Here is a 25,461-nt window from a genome sequence, read left to right on the forward strand (position 1 = left end):
CTATCGTTAAAGGCCCTAATTTCAACGTCTTCATTTGGCTCTTCGTTAGGTACATAAGTAGATCAGAGTCCAGTGTTGAATTACACTGGTCAACAAATTTGTAATTTTTTTTTGTCACAAGAAAATTTATATCATATTTTGAATATACTAGGGCCACCAAATAATAATATATCAATGAAAAAAAATATACACATCATGTTTTCTTGTGACATCCAAAGATATATTTTCGTAAAAAGTATAAAATTCAGTCACACTTACAGAATTATTTCCTAATATCTAATAGATACTTATGGTTTTCTTGAATATTTGGCTTCCGGTAGGTCCCTTTTAAGTCTCCAACAATAGTCTGCTAGCATTCCTGGACTCCATTTCCCTTCTCCATTAAGGGGGCGGGGGGGTAAGGTTTGACAACTTTTTTTTTCCATTTTTTTTATTTTTTTTTCTGAACCATCAACATCTCAAGAATATTGTGTTAAAGTTTTAGGTTATTCGGAGAAAAACTAACGAAGTTACAGCAGGTTGAATAACGGTACCTCTAACTTAGGCTTGCGCGCCTTTCAGCTACCTGCGCAGAGTGTACAAAACTTTGAATCGATTTTCCCAAATATGTCATTTTTAAAGTCGGTGACCAGCCTACAGAAAAAACTACTGCATCGGTCGTTTAGAAGTTTTGTACAAATATTTTACATATATGTAGCTCTCGAATGACGTCGAGTTTTTTCCAAAAATTTTAATTTCTAAGAATTTTACAATGACAAATAAGTCGATTTTTTCGTCTAAAATCGTCATTTTGGCTTGAAAATGATAACAAAAATTGAAAAATTAAAAAAAACTCGACGTCAATTGAAAGATAAACTAATAAACTAAAGAAAGCATTTCGCCTATAAATCCGTTATTCCTTGCTATTTTTCGATAAAACTTTTTTTAAGTATTCTTCAAATGTTGTACTTTCATAAAATAATAAGTAAAATAAACCTACAGCAATAATTAAAAAAAAACACGAAAAAAGGTCTTTTTTCGACGAAACAAACCTTACCCCCCCTTAAGGAAATGTCTTTATGGAACTTCTCACCTTGTTCGTCCATATGAGAGTCCAGCATATGTATTTTCAAGGACATATTACACCCCAAAGCTTTAAATGATATCATAAGTTCATTTAATTAATCTTTGTAATTTTTCGCTTTATGGTTACCTAGAAAATTTTGAACAACATTCACAAAACATTTCCAGGCGAGTTTTTCCTGATCATTCAGTTTTTCTTCAAAGCTTTTATCCATCAAGGTTCACTAGAGGATCATTTTTTTGGCCTGGAGTTAGTGATTCATGCTTGAGCTACACTTTCTTTGTATAGTGACTTTTCCTGTCTCTACTGTCCCATTCTCAAATAAAACAGCAAAATTTCGTATAACCAAGCTGTAGTCCAAGTAAAAGTACTTTAAAATCACCACAAATTTTCTAAGCGTGTTTACTGTATTAAATTTCTTCAAGTATAAATCTCATATTTTCGTAAGTCTCTTTCATATTAAAACCATGAGCAATCGGCACAGAAGGAAGTTTGTTTCCGTTATGCAGTAACACTGCTTTCAAACTACATAGTTTTTGAAGAGTCAATAAACAGTTGCCGGTGACTTGGATCATATTCGAAATTTAATAAATTCATCACAACAGGAACGTTATTACAATAGACTAAATCACCTCCTTCAGAAAAGTAAGGTTTTTTTCATCGCCACGACGTCGAAAATGATAAATCTTTGTACCACGAGAAAGTAAATTCTAGTCGTTTAATCTAGACCCCAAAAGCTCAGCCTGTTTTTTAGACAGATTTAAATCACGTACTAAATCGTTTAAATCACGTTGTGTCAATAAGTGCGGTTCTTTTGAAGTTGACGGTTCATAACTTGAGTCACTATCTTTAGATACCTTATTATGCTGACTGAGAACAAATTCCGGACTAGAATTCTCACTTGTTGATCGATTTGGAGGTATCGGCACAGGCAGTTCGGCACTATGTAGGATGGGTCTCTTGGCCGAAGACAAGTTTGGATACATCCAAATCATTGGTATAGCAAATGACAAATGTTTAGGTTCTTGTTTAGCCCAACCTAAAAGAAGCCTCACACACGTTACTTAACATTCCTCACAGGAAAACCAAAATGGTCTAAATAGCACTGTTCAATTAGTGATGTGAAATTTCGACGCGGAGATGTAAAAGTTAATTCTCCACACACATAACAAAAATTGTCCGGGTTGTTCAAACACTTTCGTGGCATATTTACGATCTAACTAATGTAAATAAAATGTAATTTAGCAAACACAATAGTTACACAGTCGACTAAATGCAGTTATGTAAACAAAGAAACGTATATAAGGTCAGAAATGAATATGTAGCTGTCACAAGAAAACTAGATGTGATAGAAACAAAACTGTTATATAGTATATTTTTAATGAGGGTACACCAACGTAAATAAAAATCATAACAAAGTTCATGTGACAAAAACAGTGTTTACCAGTATTTTCACATTGTGTTTTTTACTCCAAGTATTCGATATAAAAACCTTTGCGGCAATGGACACGGTCGAATATGTTTTATAAATTTTTATATTGATAACTTTGAAAGAGCTGATTAGAGTTTCCTTGATGGTACAGACACGATATTGTTTTTCTTCAACTTGGTTCTGCATTTTAGTAGCTTCGCGAGCTATACTTTTTGGCTGCTTTCCATAGTCTACAAAATATTTTTCCTTTTTCGGTGAGAATAGAATTTGGCTCAACTAAATATCTTTGGTCTTTTTCGGCAATGGTGTTGGTTTGTACAAAACCTGAACTTCCTCTTCTAAATTATGGTCAATTACTTCAGCTTCGCCCTCATCTTCAAACGCTTTAAATTGGACTTCACTTTCCCACATTTCTCTAAAATGTGAGCCTGCCGTAAGAGATAAATGCGAAGGTAATAATTTAGTTTAGTTAGTTTTTTCTCAATTACACTGGTAACCAAAAACTCTCTTTTTTTTGCGACATGAACAGAACAAAGTGTTTATTATGTAAAAATTGCCACAAATGCAGAAAATATCTACAGATTTATTCTAAGCCTATAGTTTTTTTTACTATGAGGATTTTTGTTAAAAAAAACAGCGATGGATATATTATTGTTCTATTATTTTATTAACCAAATAGTACCTTAAGGGCTATACCAGTGTGACACTTTAACCCTCATCGAGACTCTCGTGTCTGGCCAGGCATATTTTGTTTTTAAATGTTATTTAAATATATTTAGAGTGTAGCAAACGACTTGCGCTTCCAGGTAGCTTCCTAGAATTTTATTGTCTATAGAATTCAGAAAAAAAAATTCAAGGATATCGTATCGAAAAGGACGAAAAAGGATATAATAATATTACACCTTAGTGCACCAATGGTGCTTGGCTAGACCCCATATAATTTGTATTAAAATATATGAACTTTGGTATGTTCCTATCACTTCGCACGGTTGATTTATCTGTTTTCAGTTACATGTCCAAATTGGTTTGTATGCTTATCTAGGTCAAATACTTTAGCCGCTAGAGCGTTCTAAAGGTTAAGAAAAATGTAAATTTTCTCAAAATGTTAAATTTTTTGTGAACGCTATGGCCTCGTCCCTGGTGAGGATAGAGGGGAGGTTGAGGGCTTTCCTGAAAGCCCCAGGGGTGAACTAACTCGCAAAACTGTTTTGATCACCCCCGGGCCCATACCCCCCCAACTGTAGTGAAACAAAAAGGGGGACATGATGAAAACTCATTTTCGCCTATTGCCACGCCCCCGGTGGGGCCTTGCTCTTTAAATTACCTAACCGGTGCAATTTATTTGACCCACCTAGGTCAAATACTTTAGCCGCTAGAGCGTTTTAAAAGGTTAAGAAAAAATGTAATATTTCTCAAAATGTTACATTTTTTATGAACGCTATTGCCACGCCAAGCGTGAACAAGGCAGTCAATTTGATTTCAACCAAATAGTGAGGTAAGAAATTTCAAAATGTATCTACATATATTGTACATATATGAGTGTAAATACAACACGTATTTCCATACAAATGTATGTAAACACCACTTGGCCTAGCCAAGCACCATTGGTCTCGACTAAGTGTATCAGACCGTTGGTCTCGACCAGGGTTAAAATTTTTTTTTTTGTTTTTGGTTTTTCGATGATTTTTATATATTCAAAAATATCCTGTGAAATCGGCAAGGTCGTATCTTGAATAGTTTTTGAATGGCAGTGTTCTAAACAGCGACCGCTCAGAGGTGCAAACACATATGTATAAGTGAAACTTTAAACTCGTTTTTCTCGAAACGATATTTTTCAAAATTGCTGACATCATAACTCAACGAGAAATTGACCGATCGACTTCAAATTAAAACTGGGTATATTTGAATACATTTGCTATACAATGAACTACGATCTTTTTGATTGGTTGAAAATTGTCAATTTGGCATTAAAAAACGACAATTTTTTTCGTAAAAAAACGAATTTTTTTTTCCAAAACTACGCCATTTTCTTAATTTTTGATATTTTTCAAAGATCGTAGTTCATTGTATAGATAATATATTTAAGTTTAATAAACATTTTGAATTTTTTTGTTTCAGCTACTCATTCGACCGGAATCATGCCAGCAGTTGAGGCACTTTTTTTTCGGCACTTCCGCAGACAGCACATAACTCCGTTATTTTTCAATATTTTTGTAAAAAAAAATTTTTAATACAGCTAAAAATATACTTTATTACATCCATAGAACGTCAAACATTCAATCTAGTACTTTCTTTTAAAATAATTTACGGAATTCGCCTAATTTTTCATGCGTCACACTGGTAGAGCCCCTTAAAATGTTACTGTCGATGTTTTTCGGCGATATTTTGTTTTTCCAGTCTCTCTTAACAATGTCCAGTAGTAATTGGCAAGCAAACTGGCACTCCACTTGCCTTGGTACCGTTTCTCCATAGCAGAAATGTCTTGGTGGAACCGTTCCCCATGTCCGTCACTTACGGCTTTTCCGGGAAAAAATCCTGAAAGTAAATTTTAAGGGACATGTTGCAACCCATTTTTTTATAGGTAGTAAATAGTTCAGTCAAAATATCTTTGTAATTGTCAGTTTTTCTATTTCCAAGAAAATTTTGAATAACACTTTTAAAGGCACTTTAGGCTCGTATTTCAGTTTCATTGAGCATTTCCTCAAATGTTTTATTTTTCATTAGTTCTCTTATTTGCGGACTCACAAATATGCCCCCCTTATTTATGCTTCACTGACTGCTGGAAATTTCCACTTCTGTCCATTGCCTTCTTCTTCATTAAATTCATTTTAATATGCGTAGGTGGTAGTAATACCTTTTTGAGATCAACTTGTGGTTCACTGGTAACGTTTTTTTCCCGGAGTGAGTGCCCGACGTACTGGCCACTGTTTCTGTACATAATGACAGTCTCTCGCACGGTTGTCCCATTCGCAAAGGAAGCAACAGTATTTCGTATATCCTAAGGGTACAGATGGATATTTGTTACCGTTATGAACCAATGCCGCCTTTAAACTAAGTTGAGAGGAATCAATGAATATACGCCAATCACGTGGATCAAAAAAACTTTTCTATCCTGGTGCGTTAAGGGGCTATACCAGTGTGACGCATAAGAAATTAGGCGATTTTCGTGAATTTTTTTAAAAGAAAGTACTATATTGAATTGTTTCGACATTCTATGGACGTAATAGAGTATATTTTAAGCTATACTAAAATTTTTTTTTTACAAAAATATTGAAAAATAACGAAAGTTATGTGCTGTCTGGGGAAGTGCCGAAAAAAAAGTGCCTCAACTGCTGGCATGATTCCGGTCGATTGAGGAGCTGAAACAAAAAAATTCAAAATGTTTATTAAACTTAAATAAATTTTCTATACAATGAACTACGATCTTTGAAAAATATCAAAAATTAAGAAAATGGCGTAGTTTTGAAAAAAAAATCGTTTTTTTACGAAAAAAATTGTCGTTTTTTTAATGCCAAATTGACAATTTTCAACCAATCAAAAAGATCGTAGTCAATTGTACAGCAAATGTATTCAACTATACATTTTTAATTTGAAGTCGATCGGTCAATTTCTCGTTGAGTTATAATGTCAGCAATTTTGAAAAATGTCGTTTAAAAACGCGTTTAAAGTTTCACTTATACATTATATGTTTGCATCTCTGAGAGGTCGCTATTTAGAACGCTGCCATTCAAAAACTGTTTAAGATACGACCTCGCCGATTTCACAGGATATTTTTATACTCTCGCAACAAAGTTGCCAAAGAGAGTATTATAGTTTTGTTCACATAACGGTTGTTTGTAAGTCCTAAAACTAAAAGAGTCAGATATAGGGTTATGTATACCAAAGTGATCAGGGTGACGAGTAGAGTTGAAATCCGGATGTCTGCCTGTCCGTCCGTCCGTCTGTCTGTGCAAGCTGTAACTTGAGTAAAAATTGAGATATCATGATGAAACTTGGTACACGTATTCCTTGGCTCCATAAGAAGGTTAAGTTCGAAGATGGGCAAAATCGGCCCACTGCCACGCCCACAAAATGGCGAAAACCGAAAACCTATAAAGTGTCATAACTAAGCCATAAATAAAGATATTAAAGTGAAATTTGGCACAAAGGATCGCATTAGGGAGGGGCATATTTGGACGTAATTTTTTTTTGGAAAAGTGGGCGTGGCCCCGCGCCCTACTAAGTTTTTTATACATATCTCGGAAACTACTATAGCTATGTCAACCAAACTCTACAGAGTCGTTTCCTTCAGGCATTTCCATATACAATTTAAAAATGGAAGAAATCGGATAATAACCACGCCCACCTCCCATACAAAGGTTATGTTGAAAATCACTAAAAGTGCCTTAACCGACTAACAAAACACGTCAGAAACACTAAATTTTACAAAAGAAATGGCAGAAGAAAGCTGCACCCAGGCTTTTTTTTTAAATTGAAAATGGGCGTGGCGTCGCCCACTTATGAACCAAAAACCATATCTCAGGAACTACTCCACCGATTTCAATGAAATTCGGTATATAATATTTTCTCAACATCCTGATGACATGTAAGAAATATGGGTGAAATCTTCACAACTACGCCTTCTTCCAATATAACGCTATTTTGAATTCCATCTGATGCCTTCTCTGTATAATATATACATTAGGAACCAATGATGATAGCGGAATAAAACTTTACACAAATATTGTATTTGAGCTGAGGTAACCCTTGTGGGAAAAATTGTCGTCATCGGACTATAACTTTTCAAGGTCCCTGATATCGAACACGAAGAACTCAGTGCCTAACCTAACATAACCTAATTTTTCACCGAAAATATCGGTAAATCTCTCAGACATTTTCATGTAATTCAGAGGGCATCATTTTTATACTCTCGCAAAAAAGTTGCTAATAACAGTATCTCGATTATCACTTTATCAAGCGAGAGTATAAAATGTTCGGTGACACCCGAACTTAGCCCTTCCTTACTTGTTGAATATATCGGGTGATTTTTTAAGAGCTTGATAACTTTTTAAAAAAAAAAAACGCATAAAATTTGCAAAATCTCATCGGTTCTTTATTTGAAACGTTAGATTGGTTCATGACATTTACTTTTTGAAGATAATTTCATTTAAATGTTGACCGCGGCTGCGTCTTAGGTGGTCCATTCGGAAAGTCCAATTTTGGGCAACTTTTTCGAGCATTTCGGCCGGAATAGCCCGAATTTCTTCGGAAATGTTGTCTTCCAAAGCTGGAATAGTTGCTGGCTTATTTCGGTAGACTTTAGACTTGACGTAGCCCCACAAAAAATAGTCTAAAGGCGTTAAATCGCATGATCTTGGTGGCCAACTTACGGGTCCATTTCTTGAGATGAATTGTTCTCCGAAGTTTTCCCTCAAAATGGCCATAGAATCGCGAGCTGTGTGGCATGTAGCGCCATCTTGTTGAAACCACATGTCAACCAAGTTCAGTTCTTCCATTTTTGGCAACAAAAAGTTTGTTAGCATCGAACGATAGCGATCGCCATTCACCGTAACGTTGCGTCCAACAGCATCTTTGAAAAAATACGGTCCAATGATTCCACCAGCGTACAAACCACACCAAACAGTGCATTTTTCGGGATGCATGGGCAGTTGGCCACCAAGATCATGCGATTTAACGCCTTTAGACTATTTTTTGTGGGGCTACGTCAAGTCTAAAGTCTACAGAAATAAGCCAGCAACTATTCCAGCTTTGGAAGACAACATTTCCGAAGAAATTCGGGCTATTCCGGCCGAAATGCTCGAAAAAGTTGCCCAAAATTGGACTTTCCGAATGGACCACCTAAGACGCAGCCGCGGTCAACATTTAAATGAAATTATCTGCAAAAAGTAAATGTCATGAACCAATCTAACGTTTCAAATAAAGAACCGATGAGATTTTGCAAATTTTATGCGTTTTTTTTTTAAAAAAAAGTTATCAAGCTCTTAAAAAATCACCCGATATAAGCTATCGAAAAAGCAAAAAAAAAAAAAAATTTTTTTGAAACAATGTTTTTTTATAGTTTGTATTCTGTGAAATCGGCAAGGTCGTATCTTGAATTGTTTTCGGGTGGCAGCCTTCTAAAGAGCGGACGTTCGAAGGTACAAACATATATGTATGTATATGTGAAACTTTGAACGGGTTTTTCTCGAAACGACATTATTCAAAATTGCTGACATCATAACTCAACGAAAAATTAACCGATCGGCTTCAAATTAAAAGTAATGTTGGATACATTTACTATACAATGACCTTCGATATTTTTTTTTCAAAATTATGTCATTTTGTTAATTTTTGATATTTTTCAAAGATCGTAGTTCATTGTATAAGAAATATCTTTAGGTTTAATAAACTTTTTGATATTTTTTTCTCAGATACTCATTCGCCCGGAAACATGTCAGCAGTTGAGGCACTTTTTTTGGTACCTCTTAAGACAGCAATAACTCCGTTGCTTTTCAACAATTTTGTAAAATAAAAATCTTAAAATGTAGCTGATAGTACAAAGTGCATTCCAAAGTAAACAGGACTTAAAAAAATACAACATATGGTTTTTTCGGCAAAATCAATATATTTTATTCAAAGTAGGCTCCTTCTGCTTCAATACAGCTTTTTGCAGGTTCCAAAAGCATGTCGAACGTGTGTTTTAGCTCGTTTTGAATAGCCTCTACATCTGCAAAACGCTTTCGTTTCATGGGCAAATGCATTTTTCCGAAAAGGAAGAAGTCGTTCTTCGAATGTTGGATTCTGAGCAATATTTGGTCGTCAGTCAATTTGTTCGGAACAAACCGTGCACACACCTTTCGTAAGCCTAAATGTTCGGTCAAAATGCGATAAATCGATGTTTTGGAGATGTTCAATTCCATTTCCATGAATTTCAATGATAATTTCGGGTGATTTTTGATGAATTCATGATCACGGATTTTGATTGTCCCACATGTTGATCGTCATTTATGTCCTCACGACCACTTTGAAACGTTGAAACTACTCTGCTACGGGATAGGCAATCATTGGCATAAACTTGTTTCATCAATTGAAACGTTTCGGTAAAAGTTTTACCAATTTTAAAACAAAATTAATGTTGGCTCTTTGTTCGAAGCTCATTTTCGCACCAATAACACAAACATCCGGACACTTTAAACGCAATAAATTCACTTACAATCAATAAAAAGCAGATTCTAATGCTCCAGTCGACATATAGATGGCGCCACCAGGGACGCTAGATTCAAAATGTTTTGTTTACTTTAGAGCTTATACCATGTTCAGACCGAAAATTTGAAGGGATAAGATTACATTTAAGCCCTTCAATAATCAGCCCGTTCTCACTGCCGTTGGAAAGATAAAAAAAGCAGCTGTTTTTGCCATTCAAGAATTCACATCGCCTAATATTTATCAAAAGAAAACATTGTCATTTAGTATTTTGAAGTAAAAGCTGTCTTATTTTAAATATTTTCCATATAATGGAAATAATGGACGCATTTTTTCATTTTTTAAGTCGATTTTCAGGTGAAATTAGATTCATTGCTTTAAAAAAAATTTAATTGTTATAATTTTTTTCTCTCTGTAGTGTCCAAATCAGCTGTCATAATGTAATAGATTTCCAATGCTAACAAGTAGATGGCGCAAAATCAGAGTTGCACCGAGAGATTTAGCGTGGATCAGTTTCAAATCACTTCGATGAAGGGATTTTGAATTGTCATTTTTAAAATCTTGATAAATTTATCGGATTAGTAGGATAAACCACTCAACAGCCGAAGTACTGTGATTAAGTGTCGGTCTGAACATTGTATTACCTTGTATACCTTATTACGCTCAAAGAAGTTCAAAACATTCAATCGATTACTTTGTTTAAAAAAAAATTCTCGAAAATCGCCTAATTTTTCATGCATTACACTGGTATAGCCTCTTAAACAAAAGGTTAACTTCTGAACAGTATACTAGATCTGTAATTAAACGTATGTTTGGACTTGAGTCCAAATAAATGATAGTAGAATACGCTGTTTACTTCAAACAAGCAGGCAGAACCGGTCTAAACCGGTAAAATCCCTAATCCAGTTATTGAAAATATAAGATAATGCAATGTAATGAAATTTTATGTATTGTAAAATCTGAAGCCGCAGGTTACAAAATATCTGTGAGTGTTTTCAGTTTTCAGATTTGACTTCAGGGTATCAAACTGCATTAGAAACACCCAAGAATTTTCATGTCACAAATTATGCGGCTACCAGTGTTATTGAAGGTTCATGAAATTCTTCAAGGGATTTGGACTCGCCTTCTTGTAATCTCGTTTTACAATGTTTAAGGTTCTCGAAATACTCAATTTCTCAACTTCAATAGCAATTTCTGTAAAATACTTTGTGTGAAAATTGGGCATTTGATGAAACTCAAATTTCAAAAGTTTGATATGATTACTTTTTATTGTAATTATTTTGTTGAGATCATCAATTATTTTTCTGGGGAGTTCAATTTTCCTCTTGAATATGGAAATTTTTTTTAATGGCTTTGCTGAAATAGTGTTTGACGTGTACAATAGCTTTTCGGATAAATCTGCCTGGGCATCAAGAATTTTGTTCCGGTTTATTTCCCTTTTGAGAATATTTTCCGCAAAACTTCGTATTTGTGTAACTCTGGGTATTCTCCAAAGAAATCGTTGGAGGTGTATTGATTTGGTCGCCTCGTTGACCTTGCTGTGCCTCGATTCATAGCCGTTGAGTATGTCTTTGTATGGCAGTTGGATCACTGCGTCTAGTTTCTTGCTAAAACGACTTACATATGTATTCAGTTTAATATACGGGAATATTCTCCCGTCTTACAATTATTTTGCCTTTACTTTAAACAGCGCTTTTTTGTATATTGCCTTTATATGACTTTTAATTTGACCGAGCACTAAATCCGGCTCGAAGGACCAAATGTTAATACCTCAATGAAGTTTTATTCAATATATGCATTTTTATTATTATTGTATGTGCATTGCATGTAAAGTCATAGGTCTGTTTATGTACATATGTACATATGTATGTATTTATACATGTATTTTTAGTGAACTGTATGTGTTTTTACATATTTATGTATTATAATATCTCGGCTATGCTGACACTAAACAACTAAGCATGTTGAATGATATTTGAACACCATCTTTCTACTGTTCTAATTGTAGGTGAACAATCGTTATACACTTTTAACATTCGTTCGTGAATTTCCTTTGGTGCTACACCTTCCAAAAATATATAGCCCTGACAGACGAACAAAATTAATACGCATCAAGCAACGCTAATGCGCATTGAAATTTTATGGTGACAGACGGCAGACTTGTGCATTTAGACAGCTGATTGTGAAATTTGTTTATTTAAAAAAAAAAAAAGCAAAGGGGGGTTGCACTCAGGGAGTGCAGGCAGAAGTGAAAACTTGAACTTATGGCGCGTTGGGCACTTTTTTGGGTGAGCATTTTTAGGTGCGCTCGCGACATGAGAAATCGTACATAGAAAATCAAGTTTATCAAAGCAATGTGGGCACTTTTTGAATGGACATGAAGTATAATAATATAGAAACTATATCCTACTTTTCCGGATTTCCCATAATTTTTTAGTGATTTTCCGACCGTCGATTCACGTCTCTAGTGAAATTCTCTACTAAATTGAGTATATATTCGATTTTTCGGGGTTTCCTACTTTTCTGTCTTTCCCATAATTTTTAGAGATTTTCCGACCATTGAATCACGTCCCTAGTGAAATTCTCTAATAAAAGGAGTATATTTTCGATTTTTCAGGTTTTCCTAATTTTCCGGCTTTCCGATAATTTTTAGTTCTTTGCTGAAATGAGCATAGAGTTAATTTTCCTAATTTCCCAAAATTTCGAGATTTTCTGTAATTTTGTAAAAATTTATCAACTTCAAACTTTAAATGCAGCGCTTTTTTAAACGGTAGCGCCAAACTTGTATTTTTGTAATGTAACTGTTGGTAAAACAGGAAGTTGTCTCCCTAGCCGAAGAAAGAGACAGCTGATATATGTATACCTAAGCGTATACTAATAGTATTGTACGCTATTGTAAACATATACATATGTACCCCCCGTGTTTCTCATTTTTTAAATAATTTTATTTAATAACGTGTTGCATTTGTTTATGTACATACATACGTATCATGTACGTCACAAAATTTACCAAATAAAATAATAATTTATTTACGTGATGACGAGCAGCAGTTGTAATAATGTATACAAAATATAGTAACACTACAGTATACAAAAGCACTACAACAATGGTTTTATTAATTCTATCAACACTTTAGATTTAAAAGTTCAAACTGGGCTACTTTTTTTCGTGCTCACTAACACAGTGACAGATCCTCTCATGTCGACCACTGACCTATACACTCTGAGTCAGTGAGAAATTGGAATTGGAATTAAAATTAAGCAAATTTTATAAATAATTAATAGTTTAATGAAAATTAACGAAATGTCTTTTAAGGATATATTCCCTATTATCTTTAAAAGGCTTGGAACATAAAAGGCATTGCATGGCACCAAAGGCATTTAGAATCATTAAATATTTCTCGCAGGGCATATTTGGTTTTGCGCTATAATCTTGCGTGATGTTAATTCGTTGCTGGCTCGGCAACGACTGAACGATAGAGCGTAAGCGTACGTGTGAAGTTAGTATGCAAAATTAGTGTGAAGTTAGTTTGTGCCGACCACTGCTCTGAGTATACATATAGGTATGTAATCTCATCTGTCGCGAGAGCACGAACGAATGCCCATGCAAAGAGCGCGTATAGTATACATATATTATAAGAATACACCCGGAGTATACCTGTGTAAAGTCTCATCTGTCGCGAGAACGGCTGAAAATGTCACCCACAAAAGTGCCCACTTCAAAAAGTGAAATAAGAATTAATAAGAGAAATTATTAATAGAAATTTTAGTATGTTTGGAAAATCGATATAAATTTAATGAAAAAATTCGTTTATTATTACCTTCGTTCAAAGATAATAGAGTGTAAAACTGCTTACCTCTGATGCTGTAAACGCAAAGCAGGCGGCAGACTTCAAGCGACATCTGTCAAAAATAGCAAAAATCGGCCATTTTTGAGCAGTGTTGCATACTCAAAATTGGTAAATTCAGCTAAATGCACGAAATTCTTATGAATAACATGGGTCAAATGCGCAAGTAAATGTAAATTAAGCCCGCTAATGCAAATTAGCGCTTGTAAGAAAATACTGTGACACGGCGACACTAAATGGCTTGTAAACAAAGAATGAATTGACAGATTGATTGTACTAACAAAACAAAAAAAAATGTTGGGTTAGTAGCAGCGCCCTCTCTTATCGAACGACAAAACTCATTGAACAACCTGATATTGACTCCCTTTGTTTTATATTATATATTTAGTGGCACTATTTGGTTTTGTCCGATTATTTGTTGAGCACAAAAAATTTAATTGTTTTAGTTTTTTTGTTTCAATTTTCAGTTTATGTTCAAAAGGGTTACGTTTTCTTTACCACTTAGGTATTTGATAATAAAAAGTGTAAATAAAAGTGGAAAACAACACATTCTGCTTTAATGTTTGGAGCACAATAATATTAGACAAACTTCTGTCCGATTATACGATGGAACCACTGTATACATATATACGTACATAAATGTTAAACACCTTCATAGCCATACAAATGCAGTTTTACAAATTTTATACTATGTTCGGACCGACATTGAAAACATTTTGAAAACACATTTGTATGTTGTGGAATCTAAGTCGTTCGGACTGACAATGTGTGTTTTCGATGAGTTTTCACTGACAACTCTCAATAGCGGCATTCTCTTGCTCTTGCAAGATTGCACGATGACACAAAATGTAAAAATCCTATACCGAAATATGCAAGGCCAAGAGAGCACCCATTGCAGAATCTAGTGATATATGACGGCACGGAAATAAACATGGGTTTTGGTCTGACATATTTTACAGCCATTGCAAATAATTTTCTGCGTGTGTTTGTTGTTGTGCCGTTGCACCAAGAGGAAAATTCTGCAATTTCTGCACCGTGCAAGGTTTTGCAAAAGCAAGAGAATCCCCTTAATATGATTTGTATATCGAATGTAAACATATATCAAGTGACAATTTAGGGTCGGCAAAATATGTCTTCCAAAAACATCGATTAAACTAGAGCAGGCACCGATTATAATGAGTGGAATGTAAATTTTTAAGTAGTTTTCAGCGAAAACTGTGTTCGTTTGACAGATTTTACATGGACGAAAACACAAGCGAAAACCAGTTTTTCCCACGAAAACATGTTTTCGTTGTCGGTCCGAACATAGCATAAATTACTTTATGACAAAAGTCTCCGCCGCGGCATGGACGTGCAAATGAATATCTCTTCAAAACATATTGAAAATCAATGGTTTTTATTAAATCTTTGGCATACGAAGAATTTTTTTCTAATTCTGACACTAAAATTCGAGTTAGAAATTTTCATATTCACTTCGAATAAAAGTGCTTGTTTCTACATCGTTCTCAATTATTATTACAACAACAAAGAAAGGCTGTATCCTATTCAAAGTAAAAATCACAATTTATTTTCAATAATTGTAGATAATGCCAACAGGAATGCCACAGAGACGTTCTTGTTTCGTTTTAAAACGATATTGACAATGGGAATAGGGCCCTATGAGGAATACGATTTATTGTCGGTAAATGTCGGCAACGCCAACAGGAATACCAAATAGCCATTCTTATTTGTTTTTAAAACTACAACGGGAATAGGGCTAATTGTATTAATCATTTTTGTGTTCTTATTTTTAGGCATACCTGCAATGGCTGGAAGTGCTATAATTGGCGGAGTGTTGCTGGCCTTAATTGAAGGAGTCGGGATTTTATTTACCCGTCTTTCTGCAGAGCAGTTTCGGAATCCTACGCCACCGATTGATGATCCCACAGCACTAGGTGATGCTGCACAATCTTTTGGTTTTGGGCAGACCCATCAACATCAGTCGCAATATCAGTGAAAATGTGTTCATTTAAAATGAGCACTTATTTATACATATGCGTTGTGTCATATTTGTGTATGTATATCAATGCCAGTATAAATTAATTTTAATATGTTTTCACAGCACACCAATATCATTTAGAAAATAATAAAAATTATGAAGTATGTCGTTATGTTGTTTTAATAGCCCTGTAATATTCCGATAATAATATCAATTAAATTGGGATCGAAATAAGTTCAACGCTGAGTTCACAATATGAAAGTGGATGTTGGAAAATATCGAATTACTAATTTTGAAAACGATATACCTGAACCTTGAATAGCTGCCTGAATTAGATATTTTTGTAAACTTTAATAAGGGAAGATATTAGTAATATGCAGCATTTGAAAAACTACACTACTCCCTTAGCATTTCATTTAGCTCTTGCTACCGCTCTCACTTTGTCGGGAGCCACAGCATAGCCTTAGCATAACAATGTAAAAGTATGTGCTCTACTCTGCTCCGAGTTTTGTTAGGTAAAAAACTATAGCTGTAGCGAGAGCAAAAAATGAAATGTTAGGCTATGCTCTGGCGTAGCGGTAGCAGAAAATTGGGAACGGTAGCAGAGCGGAGCTAATGAAAGGCTGAGTCGATTTAGCCATGTCCGTCTGTCTGTCTGTCTGTATATATACGAACTAGTCCCTCAGTTTTTAAGATATCGTCTAGAAATTTTGCAAACGTCATTTTCTCTTCAAGAAGTTGCTCATTTGTCGGAAAGGCCGATATCGGACCACTATAACATATAGCTGACATACAAACTGAACGATCGGAATCAAATGCTTGTATGGAAAACTTTCACATTTGACAAGATATATTCACGAAATTTGGTATATATTATTTTCTGAAGCAACAATGTAATCTCCGAAGAAATTGATCAGATCGGTTAACTATAGCAAAAAGCTTTCATACAAACTGAACACATAGTTACTAACAGAAATGCATCTGTGAAGGGTTGCACCGAAGCTAACGTTTTTTCTCGTTTTGTTTTTTTTTTTTTTTTGCTATTTTCTGTCATAATATTTGAATTAATTGAATAATTCAAACAAAAAAATATTATGCAAATCATTTTGGCACTTGTTGCATCAAGTGACTTTATAAATCTAAAATCAAATATTTTAAGAAATTTATTAATAAAGTGGACTAGATAATAAATGAATAAATTATAAAATGTTTTTTATATTATGTAAAATATTTACCATTTTTATATTACCAAAAACATCATCTATTACAAATGTATTACAATACTCAATTACTATGAATTTTCGAGATTAATTTTAACTACATATACTTTTCCCTTTTTCACGTTTTCTTATCCGGCATCTTTTAAATTCGCTTAGGCACAGGCACGTTCTTAGTAATTCTCGCAATCCAATTAATTTGTTCGTCCTAAAAAAACTGCCTGGTTCCGAAGCAAAATCAGTATGACCCATATACTAAGCATGTACGGATATGAAAATTTTTACTTATTTCTTTCTATTTTTGAATTACTAAAATTCTCAAATGCTGCTTATACCATGTTCAGACCGAAAATTTAAAAGATTAGATTACATTTAAGCATTTCATAACCCAACAGTGTTCTTACTGCCGTTAGTGATTTATAAATCAGATGTTTTTGACATTCAGCCATAAACATCAAAGCATTTATTAAAGGAAAACATTGAAATGGCGTACCTTATTATAAAAATTGTGTTCTTTTTTCTAAATTATCTCCGCTCAATGGAGATAATTTGGGAATTGTTTGATTCTAACCGGTTAGCAAGGAAACGTTTGCTGTATGAACACTTAGCACTAAAAATGTGTAGTATATGTATATGGAGCGAAGTCAACAAGGTCTATTTGGATAAAGGCAAGTACATATATAAATATTGGTATTATAACTTCGTTTAATTATAATGTGTATATAATTTAGACTCGTGGCCAAATGTTTTGGGAAGTCGACTGCCAGGTGAATTCGGATGCGTTTTTTAAAAACAACTTCCGAATGAAGCGCAATTCTTTTATTAAATTGTGCATTATGTTGAAAGGTTTGGAGAAGGAAAATACCAACTACCGCAAAGCAATTCCATTAGAGAAACGCATTGCTATTGCTTTATATGCTCTTGGCTCTTCTGCAGAATATCGAACAATTGGAAATATGTTCGGAATTGGTAAAAGCACTGTCTGCTCCATTCTAATTGATTTCTGTCATGAAGTCTGGCGTTGTTTGTGGCCTTTGTATTTGAAGAAATTCCCAATGAACGAAATTCAATTGCGCGAATATTTAAATGGTTTTGAGTCATTGGGTTTCCCTCAAGTGTTAGGAGCTATAGGTAATAAGTTAAATTTTTTACATTTGAGTTTTTATATATTTTTAAGTTTTATATGGTTGTCATATAGAAGTTCGCCCAGCTGCAGAAGATGCTGTTGACTACTACAATTACAAAGGCTGGTATTCCACAGTTCTTTTGGCTTTAGTAGATGCAAGGTAAGCTTTTTCATGAAGCTCGTTTAAACACCTAATGTATTTCTTTAATGTTATAGATGTCGCTTTATATACATCAACGTTGGTAGTCCAGGCCGTTGTAATGACTCTTCTATATTTGAGAGATCATCTTTAAAATGCGAGTTGGCACAATCTACTATATTTAAAGACATGAGTAAACAAATATCGTCAGTTAATGTTCCAGTCGTTTTGTTGGGCGACTCTACGTTCAAATTTGATGAACATTTGATGAAACCGTACCCATTTTGTGTAAACCAACCTTTGGATAAAAAAAAATTCAACTATGTTCTCTCGAAATGCCGAAGAGTGGTGGAGAATGCTTTCGGTCATTTAAAGGGAAGGTTTAGACGGGTTGGAAAAGGCTTGGATAACCACATGGCCAACACGAAAATCGTCATAAAAGCGTGCTGCGTTTTGCACAACTTTTTAAATGAAAAACCGAAAACGAATCTCGGCAGTTGCCAGAAGACGTCTCTAACATTTGTGGAAATGTCAACCCAAGAGCAGAGGAAATAAGACAAGCGTTCGTTTCGTATTTCGGTGAGTTATTACATTCAACTTTGAAATATTATTAAATCTCAACCGATCCATACTTACATATCTCATAATTCAATTCCAGTACAAAAAAAACAGATATTTCTATATTTTTTATATGTTACATATATATTTTCGTATTCATTTATATATATATTTTATATATTAGATATATATTTTCATTTTCATTCACATACATATTTAAATTCATTTTCCATTCATCATTTATCTTATATCTTAAACTAAAACTTAAAAAAAATTTTAAATCTATTTTTGACGACGAAGGAAGTCGATGAAAGCATCCTTCACTTCTTTTGAATCGTTTATATATTCTTGTAAGAGAGAAAGACGCTTTTCATCGGCTGCCTTCATCGCCTCAGTCGCCTTTAATAAGTCATCCTTCATTTCCTCCATTATTGTTAACCCTGATTTTTTCTTTTTTGCAGCATCGCTTGACGATGGCCGAGCGCAACCACGCGACGTAGAAGGTCCATCGCTTGGGCTTGGGAGCGGCGGCTCTCCTTTTGTATCGTCCTCAATGTAAATTGGTTCCATGTCAACTGAAAATAGAAGAAACAAATAAAAGTGTAAGGAAACATTCCATAACCGTTTTTCATTTTATTATGAATATTGGAATCTACTCCAATGCGCTTAAAACTTACCCACAATGCTATCCTCTACAAGTTCGGCGGAACAAAAACTTTTGAAACCACCTACTGCTTGGTGGACCGCCTCATAATATTTCCACCGACTAGGGGAGCCACCCGATGGGCCAATTTTCTGCTTTTCTTGTTTAAAAATAAAAAAAATATTTAATTTATATATTGACCTCATAATATATTACTTACCTGTATTTGTTGGTAAAATTGTGCAATTTAATTTTAATTTCAGTGGACGTATATTCGTGTCCAGCCAAAAGCATCGTACAGGACATTTCCTCGTATATGTGGTTATTTTTCCGCGTTGATCGCAGCTCGGCATTTTTTGTTGCCACACCTCGATTAAGTCGGCCTCGGCAGCCTCACTCCACATAACTCGTTTCTTTTTTTGAGTTTTTTCCATATTTTTTTTTACTTTGTAATTTGATTTGTAATCAACGGCAATTTTTAGTTTTATTTTTTTGTCTTCTTTGTCTTGTTTGTTTACATTCAGCATTCAGCATCAGCTGTGATAATGTAAAAATTTCCAGTGCTGACAAGTAGATTGCGCAAAATCAGAGTCGCACAGAGAGATTTAGCGTGGATCAGTTTCAAATCATTTCAATGAAGTGATTTGGAACTGTCATTTTTGTATGGCGAAATTTTGATAAATTTTTAAGATTAGTGGGATAATCCATTCAACAGCCGAAATCGTGTGATTAAGTGTCGGTCTGAACATGGTATTACATCAATTTTGATCAAATGCTTATGATCAGAAATATAATTTTTGTATATATGAGTTGTATTGAATTTTAACATAAAGAGATAAAAAGTATCCGATGTCCTTACCCTGCTTCTAAGCTACCTCCCCACCAATTTTAAGCCAAAACGGTTCAGCCGTTCTTGAGTTAGGCTGCTATATATATTTCAGGCCTAATAATGAAAATAGGAATATTTATCAACGAAAATGGTTTTATTGTTTTTCAAAATATTCTCCATCAAGATTTATACACTTTTGCATGCGCTCAAACCAATTTTCGAAGCACTTTTTTCACTCCGATTGAGACACCTCTAAAACATGGTTTTTGAATGTTTCAACAGCATCTTTTGGCGACGAAAATCGTTGACCACGCATTATTTTCTTGATGTGTGGGAATAATAAGAAGTCATTGGGTGCCAAGTCAGGGCTGTACGGCGGATGACCCATCAAATTCGACGTTTTGGCCGGTCAAAAAGGCGCTGGTTTGAGCCGATGTGTGAGAGCTCGCATTGTCATGGTGCACAATGATTCGTCTTCTCTTGCTCCAAATGCACTGCAGTTATGGCTCTATGTCAACTTCAGTAAGATGAAGAAGGTTAATTAACTTAAATATGTGAAGTTAATGATTCGGCGCAACTCAATATCGGTTGCTAAATGTGTATATACAAGAAAATCGACTTTATACCTAAATATAAGATTGTGAAATTCTTCCAAATGCACTGCTGTTATGGTTTTATGTCCAACTTCAGTGAGATGAAGAAGGTTAATTAACTTAAATATTTGAAGTTAATGATCTGAAGCAACTCCATGTCGATTGCTAAATGCGTATATACAAAAAAATCGAATTTAAACCTAAATATACGATTTTGCACTGCTGGCAAATGCACTGCCGTTATGGCTCTTTATCAACTTCAGTGAAATGAAAACGGTTAATTAAAAATGTGTATACACAATAAAATCGAATTTCTACCTAAATGTAAGATTGTGGAATTCTTCCAAATGCACTAACGTTATGGATTTTTGTCAACTTGAGTAGGATGAAGAAAGTTAATTAACATAAATATGTGAAGTTAATGATTTGAAGTAACTCAAATCGATTGCTAAATGTGTATATACAAGAAAAAATCGACTTTATTCCTAAATATAAGATTGTGAAATTCTTCCCAATGCACTGCCGTTATGGCTTTATGTCACCTTCAGTAAGATGAAGAAGGTTAATTAACTTAAATATGTTAAATTAATGATTTGAAGCAACTCAATGTATATTTCTAAATGCGTATATACAAGAAAATCGAATTTATACCTAAATATAAGATTATGGATTTCTTGCAAATGCACTGCCGTTTTGGCTTTATGTCAACTTCAGTAAAATGAAAACCGTTAATCAAAAATGTGTATACACAAGAAAATCGACTTTCTACCCAAATGTAAGATTGTGGAATTCATCCAAATGCACTGGCGTTATAGCTTTATGTCAACTTCAGTAAGATGAGGAAGGTAAATTAACTTAAATATGTGAAGTTAATGATCTGAAGCAACTCCATGTCGATTGCTAAATGCGTATATACAAGAAAATCGAATTTATACCTAAATTTAAGATTTTGGATTTCTGGCAAATTCACTGCCGTTATGGCTTTTTGTCAACTTCAGTAAAATGAAAAAGGTTAATCAAAAATGTGTATATACAAGACAATCGACTTTATGCCTAAATATGAGATTATGGAATTCATCCAAATACACTGGCAGTTATGGCTTTATGTCAACTTCAGTAGGATGAAGAAGGTTAATTAACTTAAATATGTGAAGTTATTTATTTGAAACAACTCAATGTCGATATCTAATTGTGTATATACAAGAAACTCGACCTTATGTATAACTAAATATAAGATTGTGAAATTCTCCCAAATGCACTGCCTTTATGGTTTTATGTCAACTTCAGTGAGATGAAGAAAGTTAATTAACTTAAATATGTGAAGTTAATGATTTGGAGCAACTCCATGCCGATTGCTAAATGCGTATATACAAGAAAAGCGAATTTAAACCTAAATATACGATTTTGCACTGCTTGCAAATGCACTGCCGTTATGGCTCTTTATCAACTTCAGTAAAATGAAAACGGTTAATTGAAAATGTGTATACACAAGAAAATCGAATTTCTACCAAAATGTAAGATTGTGGAATTCTTCCAAATGCACAAACGTTATGGATTTATGCCAACTTCAGTAAGATGAAGGAAGTTAGTTAACTTAATTATGTGAAGTTAATGATTTGAAGCACCTCAATATCGATTGATAAATGTGTATATACAAGAAAATCGGTTTTATACCTAAATATAAGATTGTGGAATTCTTAAAAATCCACTGCCGTTATGGTTTTATGTCAACTTCAGTGAGATGAAGAAAGTTAATTAACTTAAATTTGTGAAGTTAATGATTTGGAGCAACTCCATGTCGATTGCTAAATGCGTATAGTGAAGAAAATCGAATTTATACCTTAATTTAAGATTTTGGATTTCTGGCAAATTCACTGCCGTTATGGCTTTTTGTTTGTTTCTCCGAAGACTTTAGGCAAACAAATGGTGGTGTACCACTCAGAATTGACCGTCCTACATTGCTCAAGCGGAACAGTCGCCACATGACCAGTTTTGCCGAAGAAACGGGCGACCATTTGCTTCGAAGTGCTTCTTCCACGAACAACTTTCGTTGGATTTGGCTCGTCTTGGAAGACCCACACGGTCGATTGCTGTTTTGTTTCGGGCTCATACGCATAGATTCATGATTCGTGACCTGTGACGATCTTATAAACGTCTTTTGAAGCACCGCGATCGTATTTTTTCAGGATTTCTTTACAACAATCCACACGAGCCTTTTTTTGAGCGATTGTCAAATTGTGCGGGATCCAACGAGGACAAACCTTTTTTACGGCCAGGTGTTCATTAGGGTGGGTCGATTCCGGACTTTTTTCGATTCGGGATTTCTAATAGTGCGGAAAAGTTGCCTTAGTACTTCCTGATTCCAATGCAACTTTTTGTTTTGAGATCGGATTGCATCTTCAACCCCAACTCTGGCCTTGAAATTTCGGAAATTCGCCTAAAATCGCGAAATTGTCTACCTAGCGCCTGAAATACGCATCTCATGGCAAAATGTATAAAACAAAAGTAATTTGTCACGTCATTTGCTACCGAAATGGTATGTGATCATGGCCGTAGGACGAACCGTTCCCGAGATACGAGCGAAAAGGCGGCGCGCCACAGCGCAAGGTGAAAATCGGCTTGCGGCCACACTTCTTGACGTTGATTTCGCCGAGTGCTATCACTCACATTCATTCACCTACGCCAAAGGACACGTTCGGATAGGTCTCCACACAAATATTTCTTTATCGAGGTCCTTCACTTTTGTCGGTGATTTCGCCGAGTTCTATCACTTACATTCATTTCCCTGCGCCATACGACACGTTCGGACTGGTCTCCACATAAATATTTTTTCATCGAGTTCCTTAACTCTTGTCGTTGATTTCGCCGAGTGCTATCACTTATATTCTCTCAACAGAACACAAAACTCAAAATGTCTGTATCTAAATTTAAATTTAGACAGAAATGTCCTGTGTTCGGCATATATCCGTGCAATCTCTTTGAGCCCCAGTTACCTACTTACCAGCATGCTTTTTTGTGTTATCAGCTTGAAAGATTTCGTATAGGGCGACTCCGAGGCGACAACTTTGAACCTAGGAGTAAAGAGGTTACAGAAATAGTTGCAAAAAAGGTTGAAAATTCTTTCAAAAAGTCATCTATTCCGATAGTTTCACACACCAGAGTTGTACAAATGCTCACCACATTCCATAAGAAATTTCTGACTCTTAAACAAATGTTTTTAAGGAACCCAATAGGTTTGAGCTCTAAAAGAGACGACTTTGTCTCTTCTGCCGGAAAAGTATTTGACATCGCTGCTTGTAAATGCATTTATTTTTCTTCTTGCACTTGTCCAAAGGAAAGGAAAGTTCCTATCAATGAACAACCATTTCTCTTGGACCAGAGAACCAGAAGAATTGGTCGCATTGGAAGTGTTGATCTACCTGAAGCAAAAGAGATTACAAAGAAAAATGAACGTAAAGAAAAGCTTTCAAAGCGTCATTCAATATCAACACTTACCAGAAAAGTATCAGCTGGAACACGTGACCATTCAGATCACCCAGACTCTCATACAGACGACAACAATGTAGGTGCGTCGCACATGGATTCTTCCAAAAACGATTCTGATGATGAATTTTCTCTTCCATCCTCTAAAACCAAACAAAACACACTAGTATTAGAACACTCTGCTTTAGCTGCCCAAAGTTTTGGAGTAAGTGATAGAGCAGCGGCCTTGATTGTTTCATTTGCTTTTCTGGATGCCAAAAAAGCAGGTTTGATAACAGAGGATCAGGCTAGCTTTGTCACTGACAAATGCAAGATTAGTCGGGCAAAAGAAAGTGTTGGAGTTAAGCTCCAAAACACCGAAAGTATTGACTCTGTATATGGGCTGACGGTACTACCGCGACACTGTCAAAGAGGAACATATTTCTCTTATAGCGGAACCTGGTTGTCATTACTTTGGCCACGTCACCTCTCCTTCCGGGTCAGCTGAGGATGGTAACATTTGCAAGACAATTCAGTTGATGTGGAACATCTAGAACTTGTCGGTGCTGATGGCACCAACACGAACACAGGTTGGAAAGGTGGAATCATTCGGAAACTCGAAGAAAGAATAGGTAGGCCATTACAGTGGGTAGTTTGTCTTCTACATTTCAACGAACTTCCATTTCTTGCTCTTTTCGAACACATAGATGGTGTCTCAAAGAGTCCAAATACATTCTCTGGCGACATAGGTAAACTGCTCCCTGATTGTGAGAAGTTGCCTGTTGTCAAATTTGAAAGTTTTCCATCCTGCCAACTACCTTCTGAGGTTATTAATCCGACCCAACTTAGCACAGACCAAGCTTATCTATAAAATATCAGAAGCTGTTATTACCGGTCAATGTTCCTCACATTTAGCGTCGTTGCATCCAGGTAACATGTGCAAATCTCGCTGGCTCACCTGTGCAAATAGAATTCTGAGATTATACATTTCTACTGACAAACCAACAAAGGAAATAAAGACTTTGGTCAAGTACATTCTTACAGTTTACTCACCTTTATGGTCTCAATAAGATTCAACAGTTCAATCAAAGGTGGCTCGCGCCATCTCTATGCTGCAATTCAAAAGTCGACATCTTACCTGCTAAACTGCGCAAGGTTGTCGATTCATCCATTCAACAGAATGCTTTTTGCTTTGAAAGTTGGCCTTTGACCGTCTTCTGGGTCAGAGAAGCAGAGTCTGACACTGTAAATGGAAAGGTTAGATGTAATAAAGTGCCAAAGCTGAATTTCAAAGCTAATAATTATTACGATATGATTAACTGGAAGACTATTATCTTGACTGTTCCACCAGTTCTTTGTTCAGTTTCTAACGAAGAACTCATAAAAGGGCT

General features: G+C 35.1%; 3 protein-coding genes across 4 annotated transcripts in view; 2 read left to right on the forward strand and 1 right to left on the reverse strand.

Annotated features, from left to right (window-relative positions):
• Nucleotides 1–15,671, forward strand: part of LOC126764441 (mitochondrial import inner membrane translocase subunit Tim17-B) — a 77,108-nt gene extending 61,437 nt beyond the window's left edge. Inside the window, exon 4 of the mRNA XM_050482129.1 lies at nt 15,319–15,671. Coding sequence (XP_050338086.1) covers nt 15,319–15,521 — 203 coding nt within the window. The 3' untranslated portion in view covers nt 15,522–15,671. The remainder of the gene's footprint in view (nt 1–15,318) is intronic.
• A 1,120-nt stretch (nt 15,672–16,791) lies between these two features.
• LOC126764438 (putative nuclease HARBI1) lies at nt 16,792–19,164 on the forward strand. Of its 2 annotated transcripts, XM_050482122.1 has the most exons (5): nt 16,792–17,388; nt 17,452–17,851; nt 17,919–18,006; nt 18,063–18,564; nt 19,005–19,164. In XM_050482122.1, the coding sequence occupies exons 2-4, from the start codon at nt 17,464–17,466 to the stop codon at nt 18,538–18,540; spliced, it is 954 nt and encodes a 317-aa protein (XP_050338079.1). In that variant the 5' UTR covers nt 16,792–17,388; nt 17,452–17,463; the 3' UTR covers nt 18,541–18,564; nt 19,005–19,164. The 2 variants fall into 2 exon arrangements, with proteins under 2 accessions (XP_050338079.1, XP_050338080.1); XM_050482123.1 differs by lacking the exon at nt 16,792–17,388 and having other exon boundaries at nt 17,403–17,851.
• Nucleotides 18,755–19,921, reverse strand: LOC126764450 (uncharacterized). Its single transcript, XM_050482136.1, has 2 exons — nt 19,221–19,921; nt 18,755–19,118 (listed from the first exon to the last, which is right to left on the reverse strand). The coding sequence occupies exons 1-2, from the start codon at nt 19,390–19,392 to the stop codon at nt 18,826–18,828; spliced, it is 465 nt and encodes a 154-aa protein (XP_050338093.1). The 5' UTR covers nt 19,393–19,921; the 3' UTR covers nt 18,755–18,825.
• Nucleotides 19,922–25,461: the final 5,540 nt, after the last annotated feature.

The sequence above is a fragment of the Bactrocera neohumeralis genome, unplaced genomic scaffold (genome assembly GCF_024586455.1).
Source record: "Bactrocera neohumeralis isolate Rockhampton unplaced genomic scaffold, APGP_CSIRO_Bneo_wtdbg2-racon-allhic-juicebox.fasta_v2 cluster09, whole genome shotgun sequence".
Lineage (NCBI taxonomy): Eukaryota > Metazoa > Arthropoda > Insecta > Diptera > Tephritidae > Bactrocera > Bactrocera neohumeralis.